The sequence below is a fragment of the Malaclemys terrapin genome, chromosome 21 (genome assembly GCF_027887155.1).
Source record: "Malaclemys terrapin pileata isolate rMalTer1 chromosome 21, rMalTer1.hap1, whole genome shotgun sequence".
NCBI lineage: Eukaryota > Metazoa > Chordata > Testudines > Emydidae > Malaclemys > Malaclemys terrapin.
In genome coordinates this window covers 765,307-781,611 of record NC_071525.1, presented here as the reverse complement: position 1 = coordinate 781,611, position 16,305 = coordinate 765,307, and the positions used below count along the sequence as shown (strand labels likewise).

The 16,305-nt window shown below is 65.1% G+C and overlaps 1 protein-coding gene across 1 annotated transcript; it reads right to left on the bottom strand.

Annotated features, from left to right (window-relative positions):
* Positions 1 to 1,393: 1,393 nt before the first annotated feature.
* On the bottom strand, positions 1,394 to 15,879 carry DCST2 (DC-STAMP domain containing 2). The gene is made up of 15 exons (XM_054011159.1): positions 15,561 to 15,879; positions 15,107 to 15,277; positions 14,827 to 14,928; positions 8,573 to 8,767; positions 8,052 to 8,117; positions 6,773 to 6,986; positions 6,262 to 6,419; positions 5,980 to 6,144; positions 5,293 to 5,460; positions 4,846 to 4,946; positions 4,297 to 4,427; positions 3,660 to 3,787; positions 3,394 to 3,487; positions 2,295 to 2,555; positions 1,394 to 1,763 (listed from the first exon to the last, which is right to left on the bottom strand). The coding sequence occupies exons 1-15, from the start codon at positions 15,877 to 15,879 to the stop codon at positions 1,634 to 1,636; spliced, it is 2,403 nt and encodes an 800-aa protein (XP_053867134.1). The 3' UTR covers positions 1,394 to 1,633.
* Between the last annotated feature and the right edge of the window lie 426 nt (positions 15,880 to 16,305).

The window sequence follows — 16,305 nt, the reverse complement described above, 5'->3', positions numbered from 1 at the left end:
TGCCCCTCCCCATAGCCTGGGGGGCAGTGCCAGGTGCTGGCTGCTGTGCCTGCACTACCCAAGGGGGGGTGAGACGGGATCTCGTGGTTCTGCCAGCTCACAGCCCCTCCCTGCTGGCTGGTGCTCAGAGCTGGGGGGGCGGGAGGGCAGCCTGTCCACACCGACCCAGCTGGCAGGGAGCCACCCGCCCCGCGGGTGGGACAGGCTGTACCTGGAGCCAGCTTGTATCAGGTGCCCCTTCCCTGTATGAATCAGGTGTGTTTAACCCTCCGTGTGCCAGGCCTGGCTGTGCCCCTAGCGCTGGGGTGTCGTGCCCTGACAGCTGGCCATGGGGCGCCACCTGGTGGCCTCCCTGGGGCATGTGGCCGGCCCTGCACCCCAGGGAGCTGGCTCTGCAGAGTGGGGACTTCACGCTCCCCCCTCCTGTGGGTTTGGCTGGCAGGGCCCTGGGGATGTGGGGGGTCACTTAGCGATGCGCTGGGAGGAGCAGTGCTGCCCCCCTCCCCCCTGGGCATTTGCCAGCCCCTGGTTTTTAAAGCTGTATGTTTTTATTTCCCGGCTGGGCGGTGGAGGAGGAAAAGCGCTTAGTGCCCTGGGGCAGAGCTGGTGTCCCCAAGCGCCCCCTTCTTAGCCCCCCCCATTGTAAATAGCTTGTGGACTAGAGCCCCCTGCCCCCAGCTGTCCACTGCAGGGAAATGCAAATCTAGGGTGCCCTCTGCACCTCCATGCCTTAACTGAGGAGCCGCCCCCCCCACCCCGACAGGCCTCACTTGCCCCTGCACTCCTTGCTGCTTTCTCTGGTTGCACTATTTGGGCAAGTTGGCCCAGGAAGGGGAGGGGGCCCAGACCCTCCTGCGGAGGCGGATGACCCCAGGGGCCACCCCAGAGCTGCGGCTTTCCTCCCCCGAGGGGCGTCTCTGCTGTTTGCACATTCCCGTCTGCCCTGGCAGCAGCGCCCCCCAGCCCCCGGAGCGCCCGGGGAGTATTAGCCCCCAATCAGAGTTTATCTATATTTAAAGAGATGATGTAATATATTTCTCCCCCCTCCTAGCCCCCAGTGCTGTCTGCTGTCATTGTCAGTCCTTTGCGGGGGGTGGGGGCCTGGCCTGGCCTGGCTTTAAAGTGCCTTATGGTGAACTTGAAATCTCAGCTACTTGAACTTCTCTAGTGTAAAGAAACCAAACTACAACTAGAATCAGCGGGAGCTGGCCCAGGGTCGGGCCCCGCACGCGCTTTTCAGTTGCTGTTGTTATTTTTATTTTTTAAATGAAGGCTGCTTGATAATAAACGGAGAAGCAGGGACCCTGGGCGCTCCTGTCTGTGTGTGGCTGGCTGCCTGGGGGAGCAGGGCCTGGCCCCAGACCCCTGGACCCTGCCTGTGCTGGGGACCCAGGGCTCCTGGCCCTCTCCTGCTCCTGCTCCTGGCCCTGGGGGGTGGCCTGGGCTCTGCAGGGTCAAGAGCGCCCCCTGGTGGGGCAGGAGGTAAATGGGGGTTTCTAGGGTAACAGTAGCCCCTGGCCCCAGAGAGACGGGGGATGCAGCCAGACATTGGCGGGCAGGACCATCTGCCCGGTGCCCCCACCCGCACGGTGCATCTGTCTCCTTGGCACGGGCCCGGCTCCTGGTGCTTCTCTCACTGGCTGGGATCTGGGATCATCTTCACTTCCTCCAGCTCCCCTGCCTCTGGGGGGCTGGGCCCCGGCAGGGCCCCTCCCTCCCCGTCACTGCCCTCGGGCTGGTCCTGGTAGCTGAAGTCCAGGTCGCTGCAGGGCAGAGAGAGGAGGCCCGTGAGATCAGTGCTGGCAGATGGGGGCCAGGTGCTGAAGGCCCCGCGCTCCCCTCCCACGCAATCGTGCTGGGCCCCGTGCACCTGCTCTCCCTCCTCCCCTCTCTGCTTCTTCCGGGGCTGGGAGCCCCTGCCCTTCAGCCCCGCGCAGCGGCTGCCAACATTGTCTTTAAAAAATCCGGGCTGGGCCATGTGTGGGTGCCTGCGAGACCCCCTGCGTGAGGTCACAGGCCTCCCCAGCTCTGGCCCAGCTGCCCCCTAGGAGAAATCCCTCCTGACTTTCAGGCCGGGCTGTAGTGGCGCCGGGCTGGGCAGGCGGGGGCCAGATTGCAGCCCCAGCCCCAGGGAGGCTGGAAACACAGGGGGAAAGGCAGCCTGGGCTGATGCAGTGTGGGGCAGGCAAGAGCCCTCCCCTAGAGCATAGGCCTCTTGGCTAATCCCTATGGGCCCTCGCACATAGACCTGCCCCACTTGGGCCTATGCCCCAGCCCCGTTCCCAGACGCTCACCTGGAGCTGTCGTCAGCCACTGCCATGGGGCTGGGCATGCTGGCCCCAGTGCTGTCTCCACTCTCGTCCTCCTCCAGCTGGGCCCAGACCCACGCAGCCAAGTCCTGGGGCAGGCGCCGGCCGGAGCCCTGGCCCTGCACCGCCTGCCGGATGCGTTGCCTCAGCAGCTGGCGCAGCCGACGCCTCTGCTCCTGCTCCTGCCCCCGCAGCGCCCGCGCGGCGTCCAGCCACAGCCCCACGGTCTCCTCGTCGCTGGAGTCGCTGGGGGGACGAGGGCCAGGCTCAGGCAGGGGACCCATCTCCTCCCGCTGGGCCCCTGGAATCTCACCCGCCCACAGCCGATGCCAGCCTCCCTTTCCCATCCCCCAGCTGGCGTGTTCCAAGCAGGAGCTCTGAACGACTGGCAGCAAAGGGCCAGTGCCAGCCGTGGGGGGGGGGGCAAGAAATAATGCACCGGCCCCCCCAACGCTACACGAGTGGCCCCCACGCGCTGGAGAGCTGTAAATATAGAGGAGCTGGTGGGTTTGGGGGTGTTTTGATCTTTATTCCCTGCCCCACCCCCGCGCCGTGTGGGACAATTAGTGTTTCCAGGGCTCTCGGATTCATTAAAGTGATTTTCTGCTTCCCCCCATCAGTTCTGTACCCCCAGCCCCACCTCTGCTCCTCCCGTAGCTCCAGGGGCTCTTTACCCCCTTTCCCAGGCCTGGGGGGCTACACTGGGGTCCCCTCTCCCCATCCTAGGCTGGGCGTTGGGGAGGCAGAGGAGCTGGGGGGCTGGAGCAGAGCCAGCCTGAGATCCTATTTCTTCTGTCTCCCACCCCATAAGAAGGGAGGGGGCAAGAACACTGCCTGCCTCCTTCAGCAGCTGATTGGCTGCCCTGCCCAGGGAGGTGGGACAGTGGGGCAGGCAGCCAATGGGAGGGGAGATGTCATCCCTCCCCCGGGACTTCTCATGGCATTGCCTGACGGACACCAGCCACGCGAGCCGTGCCCATGATGTCCCTGCCCCCAGCTGATGCCAGCCCCCTGCCATAGGCTCTGTGCCCCATGGTGGGCGCTGGGCGCTGGTGTCCCCAGGGCCCCTTCCACCCTCACTCACATCTCTTCATCCACGTCGCCCTGGTAGGCCAGGGGGGCCATGCAGATGGAGCAGACGTTGCTGAGCAGCTGGTAACATTCCCTGCAGTAGATCCCTGGGGAGGGGAGCAGGACAGGGGGAGGGAGGAGCGTCAGACTCAGCTCTGGCTGCCTGGGGGGGGGGAGGTGTCACACACCCACCCCTGTTCCCCTTCCAGCCCTGCCTTCTGCTGCCCCCTCAGTCCCAGGCTCCCCTCCCCTCGCTGTCACCTGCACCCCGCTTCCTACCTCTGCAGCCGGGGGTGATGCAGGTGATGAAGTCCTGGCGGGCGGCCCCCCCGCTGATGCGCCCACAGCCCATGCAGTACTGCTGGTGGACGCCCATCCTCCGCGCCAACCAGGCGCACAGGGGCAACCTATGGGCACAGAGCCGGGGGTCACCCACAGGAGGGGGGTCACTGGGCACGCACAATGGGGGGTTGCACAGTGGGGGGTTGCAGGGTGGGGTATGGGGGTGACTCAACCTGCACCGGAGGGGGAATTGCACGGCAAGGTGATGGTGAGGGGGTCACGCAGTGTGCACAGAGGGAGTTACTCAGGGTGCGGGTCACATGACATGCACAGCGGCGGGGACAAGCCCTGGGATCTCAGAGGGAGTAACGCCACCCCTCGCACGAGGGGCTCAGGGGTGTGAGCTGCCCCATGGGCCCCCCCCTCAGGTCTCCATATCTGCCAGTCAGGGGCCCTGGTGCTGCCCAGCCTCCCGGCTCCTTCCCCAGGGATGAATGGGGCGAGCTGGCCGCCAGGGCCTGGGATGGGTCCCGTGAGCCCCACACATGGAAAGACCCAGGGGACAGTTCCACCCTGCCCAGGCACCTGGCTTGAGACCGGGGGGGCTGGCCCGGTGGGGGGGGGGCTCCCTTACTTGGAGGCGAGGATGAGGATCAGGTTGGTGTGGCCTTCGTCGGCTGCCCGCTGCCTCGTGGCCCGGAGCAGGGAGCTCGCCAGGCCCGTCCGCCGTGTCAGAATGGTGTTGTAGAGGAAGCACGTCCGCTCCTAGGGCACAAAGGGGTGGATGGTGTGGGGGCTGGGGGTGAGCACTGGGGGGGGCAGGGCCTGGAATAATCATAGGGGGGAGGGATGGGTGTGGGGCGGGGGGCTGGGTGTGGGGCGGTGTCAGAGGCATGGGGTGGGGGGCTGGGTGTGGGGGGCGTGTCAGCGGCATGGGATGAGGGGATGGGTGGGGGGGGCATCAGCGGCACGGGGCTCGGTGTGGGGGGACGTCAGAGGCACGGGGCAGGGGGCTGGGTGTGGGGCGGTGTCAGAGGCACGGGGCGGGGGGCTCGGTGGGGAGGGGGCATGTCCATAGCAAGGGTCCATGTCCTGGCTGGGGGGAGGGATGGAGAGATTCCCATGCTGAGGGCCCAGGGAAGGGCCCAGGCCTACAGTCCCTCTGGCTAACGGGGGGTCTCACCTGCTCACGGGAGGGGTAATACGAGGCGCAGATGACCCTGCGCAAGCGCCCCACGTAGCTGCCGAAGATAGCGATGAAGAAGCACACACCGTACATGAGTCCTGTGAGCAGGAGGGGGCACCAGTCACACGTAGGGGGCTGGGCACAGCGGGGGGGGGTGAGGGGCTGCTGGGGCACAGCAGGGGAGCACAATGTGGGGGCAAGGGGCTGCTGGGCGCAGTGGGGGGCATCTGCCAGCCACGTTGATGGAGGGGGACTGAGGCTGACCCTGTGGGTGCAGCTCTCCCGTGTGGGCTGGTGAGCCATAGGGCCGGGCACGCGGGGCCTTGCACACGCACTGACATGGGCACCCCCGGTACACACACGTGCACCTGGCTGTGCACCGGCCTGCTGAGACAGCGCGGTCAGTGACGGCTAGTGCCCGGGTGCCCCCCCCCGGCAGGTCACCGATGAGCAGGTAGGTGCGGTAGTCCGGCTCAGCAGGGCGCAGGCGGCACTGGCGGGACAGGACGCTGACGTTGCCGCGCTGCAGGGAGTCGAACGCCGAGACCAGGTCGCGGTAGATCTCGCCCGTGTAGCCCGTCCCGTTCACACTGACGCTCATCACTACGGGGGCTGCGGGCAGATGGGCCAGGTTAGTGCATGGCTGGGTGTGGGCAGGGAGTGGCTGCGGGCCCAGCGGCTGGCGGGGCCGGGTGTAGGTGGGGAGCGGCTGGGGGTCCGGTTTCTGGCAGGGCCAGGTGTGGGCGGGGAGCGGCTGGGGGCCCAGCGGCTGGCGGGGCCGGGTGTAGGTGGGGAGTGGCTAGGGGTCCGGTTTCTGGCAGGGCCGGATGTGGGCGGGGAGCGGCTGGGGGCCCAGCTGCTGGCAGATCCGGGTGTAGGTGGGGAGCGGCTGGGGGTCCGGTTTCTGGTAGGGCCGGGTGTGGGCGGGGAACGGCTGGGGGCCCAGCGGCTGGCGGGGCCGGGTGTGGGCGGGGAGCGGCTGCAGGCCCAGTTTCTGGCAGGGCCGGGTTAGTGGCTGCGTGCCACCCTCCAATGTGCAATCCCTGGGGCCAGCAGGGGCAGGTGGGCCTTGCCAAGGGGGCAGCCCCAAAGGGTAGCCGGGGAGGGGCGGGTCTGGGCCGGAGGACTCACCCCTGGCGACGATCTCGCCATGCAGCTGGTAGCGGACCAGGTCGAGCAGCCAGAAGACCCCGTAGTCGAGGAGGATGAGGGCGAGGCCGAGGAGCACATGGCGTAGGACGCCGGCCAGGGCCAGGCTGTAACCGAAGCGCTCCCGGCGCGACAGGAACGGGGAGCCTGGGCCAGGCGGGAGGGAACCCCATTGAGAGCGGGTGGGAGCCAGGCGGGGAGCAGCCCCCTTTGCCCAAGGCCCTGCCCCTCTGCTCCACGCTCGGCCCTGCTGCAGCCCCTTACCCGGGCAGATGTACTTGGTGCTCTCCCGCGCGGAGAGGGGCAGCACCGTGGGCCTGCCCTGCTGCGCCCGCAGCACGTCCATGGCCAGGAAGCGCCCCGTGATGTAGATGTTGTCGAAGTCGTCGTCGTGCAGGTACCGTCTGCGATAGAGCAGGGCCCTGCGGGGACACCAGGCTGAGGGGGGCACGGCACAGGGAGCGGGGCAGGGGAACCAGGACTCGCTGGACGGGGAGTGGGGGCTGGTGGTTGGAGCAGGGGGCTGGGAGCCAGGACTCCTGGGTTCTGTCCCCAGGTCTGGGGGGCAGTGGGGGCTGGCGGTTGGAGCAGGGGGCTGGGAGCCAGGACTCCTGGGTTCTGTCCCCAGGTCTGGGGGGCAGTGGGGGCTGGCGGTTGGAGCAGGGGGCTGGGAGCCAGGACTCCTGGGTTCTGTCCCCAGGTCTGGGGGGCAGTGGGGTCTGGCGGTTGGAGCAGGGGGCTGGGAGCCCGGAGTCGGGCTCAGGGACGCACTCACTGCAGGTACAGGTAGAGGAGGACGCAGGAGGAGACGTGTGCGAAGAGGCCCAGCACCTCGCGGGCTGGCTGCAGCCGCAGCCCAACGGCCTCCATGATGTCCAGGGCCACCTGGGCCAGGCTCTTGGTGGAGTTGAGGCTGACGTCAAACTGGTGCACGGCCGAGATGTTGAACTCAAACTCCCTGCGCACGCGGCTCAGCACCTTCAGGACAGCTGGGGGGTCAGAGCCATGGGGGGGGGTGAGAACTGGGGGGGCAGAGCCACAGGGGGGGGTGGGGGGGTGAGAACTGGGGGGGGGGCAGAGCCACGGGGGGGGTGAGAACTGGGGGGGGCAGAGCCACAGGGGGGGTGAAAACTGGGGGGATCAGAGCCACGGGGGGGGTGGGGGGGTGAGAACTGGGGGGGCAGAGCCACGGGGGGGTGAGAACTGGGGGGGGCAGAGCCACAGGGGGGGTGAATACTGGGGGGATCAGAGCCACGGGCGGGTGAGAACTGGGGGGGCAGAGCCATGGGGGGGTTAGAACTGGGGGGGCAGAGCCATGGGGGGTGAGAGGTGTGACGGAGCAGGGAGCGGGACAGATTTGACCTGGGAATGTTGCAGGGGGGTTGCAGTGGGGATGTGGGACTTCCCTTGAAGGAAGCTACCTGAGCTGTAACCTGAGCCAGGAACGGGGGTGGGGAGAATTAACACCTTCTGCCCGGGAGACTGGACAAAGGAGAGGAGCAGCGGGAGGGGCTTGGAGTTTAGTTTCGGTTGGGGCTGGGTGGTGCAACGCAGGGAACCCCAAACTGGGGTCTAAGCTCCCTGAACCTCCCAGAGGGACCTAATTGAGGGGGTCTGGTCGTACCTACACGCTCTGCTTGAGACTGTGTTCCTGTCCTTAAATAAACCTTCTGCTTTACTGGCTGGCTGAGAGTCACAGTGAATCTCAGGAAGAGGGGTGCAGGGCCCTGACTCCCCCACACTCCGCGACAAGAGGTGGGGGGCAGAGCTATAGGGAGGTGGGGGGGGGTAAAGCCACAGGAGGGATGAGGCCTGGGGGGCAGAGTGACTGCAGTGGGGGAGACCCCAGTGGGCTGGAGGACGGGGAGACCTGGGGGAAGAGCAGGGGGGCTGAGGCCCAGGGGCAAAAGGATGTTGGGCACTGCAGTGCTGCTGAGCACATGGCGGGGGGGGGTGCCCCTTCCCAGGGCTGCATGGCAGTGCCTCCCCCAGCACATGGAGGGCTGTGTCCTGGGGACATGCCCCCCCACCCCGCTGCGGCCCCCAGCACTCACGGGCCACGACTCTCCTGCGCAGGAAGGGCTGCACGTATTGGGGGATGACGCAGAAGACCAGGAGCGCTGTGGGGAAAGTGGGAGGCTGCATGGGGGGAGCTGTGCCCAGGTGAGCTGGGGGGCTCCGTACCTATTGCCTTGGCCAGCCCCACCCAGCAGGCCCCAAGGGGCCCCACACTCTGCGGTCTAGGGTCACCGGGTCCTGCCTCGGTGCCCAAGGCTGCACCCTCACGGTCCCTTCCAGCCCCACGTTGCTGGGATTCTATGATTGAGCATGGCTCCGCCCCCTGGAGGGTACTCACTGTTGGCCCCGCCCCCTGGAGACACTCATACACCATTGGCACCACCACAGTGTACTTACTCACCATTGTCCCCGCCCAGGGAACTCACCATTAGCCCTGCCCCCAGGGAACTCACCCTTGGCCCTGCCTAGGGAACTCACCATTGGCCCCGCCCCCAGGGAACTCACCCTTGGCCCCGCCTAGGGAACTCACCATTAGCCCCGCCCCCAGGGAACTCACCATTGGCCAGGCCGCAGAGCGGCTTGAAGAGGAGGAGGATGTAGCAGAGGAAGAAGAGGGCGGGGATGACGCGCTCACACTCATCCTTGGCTGTGTCGAAGAGCCGCAGGCACTTGGTGTAGGGGGCGCCCAGGTCCTGGTTGCACACCTCGCCCACGTGCACCAGCCAGTACCACACGTTCCGCAGGGCCCGGGCTGTGGGGACGGCATGGCAGGGTACCCTGGGGCAGCAGGGCAGCGGCCTGAGGGTGGGCGAGGTGGTGTAGGGACGATGGACATGAGTAAGGGGTCGCAAGACGGTACGAAGGCGGGATCCTGGGGCACAGGGGAGGGGGCATGACGACAGGGCTGTGAGGGGGATTGGGGCATGAGGGCAGTGCTGTGGGGCACCATGTGGAGCACAGGAGATGGGCTTTGCTCCAAGCCACCGCTGGTACCTATGTCCCCCCGCCCTAGGGAGCACACAGAACGGAAGCAGGGTGGGGCTGGCTGAAGGGTTGGCTGGAGGGGTGCGGGGACAGGTCAGGGGACTGGGGTTGGCGGCTGGCTGGGAGTAGTGAATGGGGTCCCAGACTGGAGGCTGGCATGGAGGAACAAGTTGAGGGTCACAGTTTGGGGGCTTGCTAGGGTGAGGGGTCAGATAGGCCGGGGGCTGGCAGAGGGGGTGGATCGGGGTTTTCACTGGTGTGACGAAGTGGGACTGTTCTTAATGTTTCCTCTGAATACTGTGTGATTGCCTCAGTTTCCCCTATGCATTTCTTAAGTCTCCAGTGTGCATAAATGGCTGACACTCTGTCTCCTAGCAACAAATGGCCAGGGCCCTTCCCCCCTTTGTTTTACTGCTCCCTAGTCACTTACTGTAAGAAGCGCCATTCACAGGGTGCAGTACATCCCACTACTGCCACCAGTTGTCACGGAATCCCCGGGAACAGGGTCTAAAATAGAGCTTGTAGATCCCTCCGCCGGATCCATTCTGGGGCCCAGCGAGCCAGACATCCCTGTCTGCCCTCACTCCCCATCCCCAGGCACCTCCAAACTGAAACCCCCTCCTTCTCTGGGCTTTGTCTCTTTCTTGGGCCAGGAGATCACCTGATCTCTTTGTTCACCTTTAGCTATTTCCGTGCAAGGGAGAAGGGCCCTAGCCATTTGTTGCCAGGTGTCACGGAGTATTGGGGGACTCAGGGCCCTGCACCCCCGGCTTCCTGCGATTCACCATGACTCTCAGCCAGCCAGTAAAGCAGAAGGTTTATTTGGATGACAGGAATACAGTCCAAGACAGGTCTTGCAGGCACAGACAACAGGGACCCCCTCAGTTAGGTCCATCTTGGGGTCCCCGGGCATCCCAGCCCAGCCCCCCTTGGGAGGTCAGAGCCATCTCTGCCCCCCAGCCCTCTCTCCCTGCCTGCTTCCAGCACTCTGCCTCCAGCGACCCCTCCCACAGCCTTTGTTCAGTTTCCCGGGCTAAGGAGTCGCCTCCCCTTCAACCCCTTCCTGGGTTCTCATGTTACACACTCAGGTATGCGCCCTCGGGCGCCCTCGGGCAGATCCCATCCTGCAATGCAGACCATCCTAGTCACACTCCCCTGTCAGCATTCACAGACCACAGTGAGAACAGGCCCAGTTCGTCACATCTCTCCCCCCTTCGAGACCGAACTGAGCAGGGTCACTTTAGCCAGTGACCCGGGGAAGTTCGAACCTACCCCCGTTCCCATGGATGCCCCCGCATCCCTCCCATTCCTTGGTGAGAATTACACCAGGCCCCTCCAGTTTCACGCCCCCCCTTAGGTCGGGGGTGCTTGATGGCACTCGCAGTTCGCATGTGGGAAGGTTTATGCGGCCTGCGCCCTTTTCCCACCCCCATACCTCTGGGGTTCCAACTGGGCTGTGGTCTTCTCCCAGCGCTCCAGTCTGGAGGTCTGTGCTTTGGGCTCTCTTGGTTCAGAGCCGCCCTTTTAACCTTGGCCACCCTCTGGAAAGGATCCTTTATGCTGGGCAAGGGTCCTAAAGCTGTTTTCCCCTTGTCCCAGGCCTTCCTCCCCCTCTGACAGGGGTCACAGGATCCGCAGTACTGTCGGACAGTAACAAAGACCCCAGGCCAGTAAAAGCTCCGTAGCAGCCTCTGCTGGGTACGCCAGGTTCCCTGGTGCCCTGAGAGGGGAATGTCATGGGCCCGGCACAGCAGCTGGCGGCGATACTTCTGGGGTACCACCAGCTGCCTCCTGATCCCCCCTGACTCCATTTTCCCTGGGGGAGCCCATTCTCGGTACAGGAACCCCTTCTCCCACAGGAACCTTTTCCGGCCACCTCGTCCCATGGTCTGTACCGCATTGAGGTCAGCCAGGTCCCTTATCTTCCGCAAGGAGGGATCTCTCTGCAACTCGGCCTGGAACTCAGCAGCTGGGACAGGGATGGCCACCTGCTCTTTCTCGCCCGCTGGGTCCGAAGCTGCAGCCTCCCTGAGCCGCGTCCCTGGGCGTTCCCTCCCCACCAGCTTAGGGTCCCGCGCCTCAGGCAAAGCACCCCCCCCCAAGGCCAGGGGGCAGTGCCCCTTGCCGGCTCTGACCGCGGGTCACAACTAAGGCGGTCTGGGGGCTGCTTGGCCAGTCCTCTAGGTCCCCCCCCATCAACACCTCGGTGGGCAAATGGTGGTGCACTCCCACGTCCTTGGGGCCCTCCTTGGCCCCCCATTTCAGGTGTACCCTCGCTACGGGAACCTTGAATGGGGTCCCGCCCACCCCGGTCAGGGTCAGGAAGGTGTTGGGCACCACCCGATCTGGGGCCACCACCTCGGGCCGGGCCAGTGTCACCTCTGCGCCCGTGTCCCAGTAACCATAAACTTTCTTCCCCTCCACCTCCAGGGGAACAAGGCACTCGCTCCGCAGGGACAGCCCCGCGCCAACCCTGTAAACGGAGAACTTTGAATCCGGAGCATCTGGCCCCCCAGAGAAGCTAGCCTGGGGCTCTCCTCCCTCCTTAGCAGGTGGTACTCTGCCAGCCCCCCTTCCCTGGGAATGCTGCCTCTCGCCGGGCTGGGTCTCTACCCAGTCAACCCTCTGTGGGTTCGGCCTGCTCAGTCTGTCCCTGAGCCTGGGGCACTGGGCCCGTATGTGGCCCTTTTGGCCACAGTGGTAGCAGCCCATGTCCCATGGGCCCCCTTGAGTGGGTCGGATGGTCCTGATGCCGGATGTTCCCCTCTGATGGGGTTTTTCTGTATTTTCCCACGGGGAGGTCCCATGGTGACTCTCTCTCTGCGTTGTGGTGGGATTGCTCCTTTGGGACTCCTCCCTTTTATCTCCTGACCGGCTCTTTACGAACTCATCGGCCAGCCGGCCTGCCTGTCGCGGCTTCTCTGCGCCCGTGTCCCAGTAACCATAAACTTTCTTCCCCTCCACCTCCAGGGGAACAAGGCACTCGCTCCGCAGGGACAGCCCCGCGCCAACCCTGTAAACGGAGAACTTTGAATCCGGAGCATCTGGCCCCCCAGAGAAGCTAGCCTGGGGCTCTCCTCCCTCCTTAGCAGGTGGTACTCTGCCAGCCCCCCTTCCCTGGGAATGCTGCCTCTCGCCGGGCTGGGTCTCTACCCAGTCAACCCTCTGTGGGTTCGGCCTGCTCAGTCTGTCCCTGAGCCTGGGGCACTGGGCCCGTATGTGGCCCTTTTGGCCACAGTGGTAGCAGCCCATGTCCCATGGGCCCCCTTGAGTGGGTCGGATGGTCCTGATGCCGGATGTTCCCCTCTGATGGGGTTTTTCTGTATTTTCCCACGGGGAGGTCCCATGGTGACTCTCTCTCTGCGTTGTGGTGGGATTGCTCCTTTGGGACTCCTCCCTTTTATCTCCTGACCGGCTCTTTACGAACTCATCGGCCAGCCGGCCTGCCTGTCGCGGGTTCTCTGGCTTTCTGTCCACCAACCACAGCCTCAGGTCAGATGGGCACCGCTCATACAGTTGCTCCAGTACCAGCAGTTTGACCAGGTCCTCCTTCGTCTGGGCCCCATCAGCCCACTTGCTGGCGTATCCTTCCATGCGGGCGGCTAGTTGCAGATATGAGATCTCAGGGGTTTTATCCTGATTCCGGAACCTTTCCCGGTACATCTCAGGAGTCAGCCCAAACTCCCGTAGCAGGGCCTTTTTGAATAGCTCGTAGTCCCCTTTCTCTGCCTCTTCCAGTTGGCGGTACAATGCCACGGCTTTGGGGTCCAGTAAGGGGGTAAGGACCCGGAGTCTGTCCGCGGGATCAACCTGGTGCAGCTCGCAGGCCGTCTCAAAGGCCTCCAGGAAGTCATCCATGTCCTCCCCCTCCTTGTATGGGGCCATGATGCACTTATCAAAGCTCCGTGCAGTCCTGGGTCCCCCCTCACTCACCGCAGCCGGGGGTTCGCTGCCCCTCAGTCTCGCCAGTTCCAGTTCACGCTGATGCTGTCTCTCATTCTCCTGTCTCTGTCTCTCTTTCTCCTCCCGTTCATGCTGATGCTGTCTCTCTTTCTCCTCCCGTTCATGCTGTCTCTGTCTCTCTTCACGCTGATGCTGTCTCTCTTTCTCCTCCCGTTCACGCTGATGCTGTCTCTCTTTCTCCTCCCGTTCATGCTGACGCTGTCTCTCTTCATGCTGTCTCTGTTGTTCACGATCCTCCAGCTCCCTCAGTTTTAGCTCTTTCTCCCATTCCAGCCAATTTCGCTCCCCGGATGCCGAACGCCGCCGGGAGGATCCTCTGCTGGCCGGCGAGCTTCGCCGGGGGGACCCCCTGCTGGCCGGGGGGGTCACGGCGCCCTCGGTATTTGCTGGGCTCCTCCCCACCCTTCCCCTAGGCATAGGAAGGAGGGGTCTCGGGAAGCCCTCAGCAGCCGGCTGACCACTCCCAGCTGGGACAGACACTGGTGCCTGCGCTGCATTTGCCAGGCTGCTTCCCTGAGACACAGGGATCAGTTCATTCGCGCGATCTTCCGCCTCCAGCTGGGCAATGAGCTGTTCTTTGGTGAGCCTCCCAATGCGCAGCCGCCTCTGCTTGCACAGCTCCACCAGGTCGCTCTTAATCCGCTTGGCATACATCTTCCTGCTGGCCACTCACCGGCCTGTGTGCTCACAGCTCCCCACAGTTCCCAGGGGGCCCCCTAGTGTGCCAGCCCTTCTCGAGGTCACCGCCTCTCTGCCAGGGTCGAGCTGCAGACTCCTCCGCCCCTGGGACCACTCGCTGCGATCCCCCCGGGGGACCCTGTTACTGCAAAAGTCCTTCTCGCTGGTCACACACTCCCAGGGGTAATAACCGTCTCTCTCTCACTCTTCAGCACGCCTGGTCCCCGTCAATCCCCCTTCGTTTTACTGCTCCCCAGTCACTTACTGCAGGAAGCGCCGTCCACGGGGTGCAGTAGATCCCACGGCTGCCACCAGTTGTCACGGAGTATTGGGGGACTCAGGGCCCTGCACCCCCGGCTTCCTGCGATTCACCATGACTCTCAGCCAGCCAGTAAAGCAGAAGGTTTATTTGGATGACAGGAATACAGTCCAAGACAGGTCTTGCAGGCACAGACAACAGGGACCCCCTCAGTTAGGTCCATCTTGGGGTCCCCGGGCATCCCAGCCCAGCCCCCCTTGGGAGGTCAGAGCCATCTCTGCCCCCCAGCCCTCTCTCCCTGCCTGCTTCCAGCACTCTGCCTCCAGCGACCCCTCCCACAGCCTTTGTTCAGTTTCCCGGGCTAAGGAGTCGCCTCCCCTTCAACCCCTTCCTGGGTTCTCATGTTACACACTCAGGTATGCGCCCTCGGGCGCCCTCGGGCAGATCCCATCCTGCAATGCAGACCATCCTAGTCACACTCCCCTGTCAGCATTCACAGACCACAGTGAGAACAGGCCCAGTTCGTCACACCAGGATACAGAGTGTTGGCCATTTATGCGCACTGGAGACTTAAGAAATGCAGGGAGGAAACTGAGGCACCCACACAGTATTCAGAGGAAACATTAAGAACAGTCCCACTTCCTCACAGGTGGATGAGGGGGTGGAGTCAGATGGGGCGGGGTGGGACAGGTGGGAGATTATGTCTGGGGGAAGTGGGCAGGCCGCAGGCTGAGTTGACCTGGGTGGGGCTGGCTGGGGGCAGGTGGAGCAGGTGGGGGGCTGGCCGGGGGGCAGGTGGAGCAGGTGGGGGGCTGGCCAGGGGGCTGGTGGAGCAGGTCGCAGGCTGAGCTGACCCGGGCTGCGGGGGGCCAGCAGGAGGCGGTCGCTGTCAGTGCCGTGTCCCGGCTGCCCCCCCGTCCACTCACCAACGTGCCGCACGGAGTCCATGACGGCGCGGAAGAACTTGCGGACGCGGTCGCCCACCACCTTGGCCTTCTGGGCAATGGCCTTGATCCTGGTCAGTGCGCCTGGGGGCGGGACACGGTGAGCACCCAGGAGACAGCCCCCCACAAGGGCTCCCCCCGCTGCTCCCCACATGGGGTGCCCCCCAGCACCCCCCACGGGATACCCCAATACCCTGAAACACCTAGCCCTCCCCCCAGCTTCCACAATGGATCCCTCCCTGCCCCCCCGTCCCCCTCTCACTGAGCAGCGGCTCCCTGGCTTTCTGCAGCAGCTCGGCCGTCTGGTTGAGGGTGAGCTCGGCTCCGCAGGACACGGACTGGGCCGCCCGGGCGAAGTTCCGCAGGATGTTGGTGCAGGGCCCCTGCATGGCCATGCCCAGCGCCACCAGCAGCAGCATGTGCTTCCCCTCCTCTGCAGGGGGCGGCAGTCACCCCACGGCGTCAGTGGGGCAGGCAGGGCAGGGTCTGGGGGGGATGCAGGGTGCCACGGGGGATAGACTGGGAGCTGGGCGCTGGGGGAGGGTGTGGGGCGAGTGGCACCAGGACAGCTGCCCCCACTTCTGCCCACTCCCTGTGGCCGCTCGCGGTGTGCCAGGCAGGGGCACGGCTGGTATATTGGGCTAGGGCCAGGGGACCCCAGGGGGCGTGAGGGTGACGCCGGGTGATCCCGGCACTGGGTTTCGGGGGTCACTTACTGGAGAAGACGTGGGGCAGCATGAGCAGGACGGTGACGCGCACCTTGCTGGAGAAGGCCATGCCCAGCCCCAGGCCGGCGCCCAGGCTGGCGGTGGACACCAGGCAGTACCAGACGTTGTAACTCTCCGCGAAGAGCACCAGGGCACCGTAGAGGCTGGCCAGGGTCATGCCCAGGGCGAAGCCGCCCGTGCTGCGCACCACGCCCCGCACGGGGCTCTCCCCCGCCAGCCCTGATCCCCCACTGCGCTTCCTGCTCCTGGGCCGTGGGCCCTGCTTTGACGTGCCCAGGACCCTGCGGAGAGCTGAGACAAGCCCCATGGAGCTGGCGCTGGTGGGGGGGACCCCCCAATCCTCCGCTTCGCCCCACGGAATGGGGCCCGGGGCTGCGGAGAGACGAGGCATCGCTGGGACCCAGACACCTCCAGATGCGGCCCCTCTCCCCACCCCTCCTCAGCCTCCTCCCCGCCCCACCCCCAGCCTGCTTGGCTCTCTCCTGCTCCAGGTGCCCGCTACGTGCCCGGCTCTCACCACACCTGGGGGGGCATGGGGCTGGCTCCTGCCTGCTCAGCCTGTGGGGGGCGTTGAGCTCGGCTGGTCCGGGGGGCTGTGTGATGCACAGATCAGCTGGGCCCCGCTGCGGACAAGGCTGGGGCTGGCCCATGCGGCTCTGGGGTGGTAGAACCAGCTGGCCCTGGCCCCCACCAACTAGTGGGGGACCTTGTTTCTCCTTCTTACCAGCCCAGT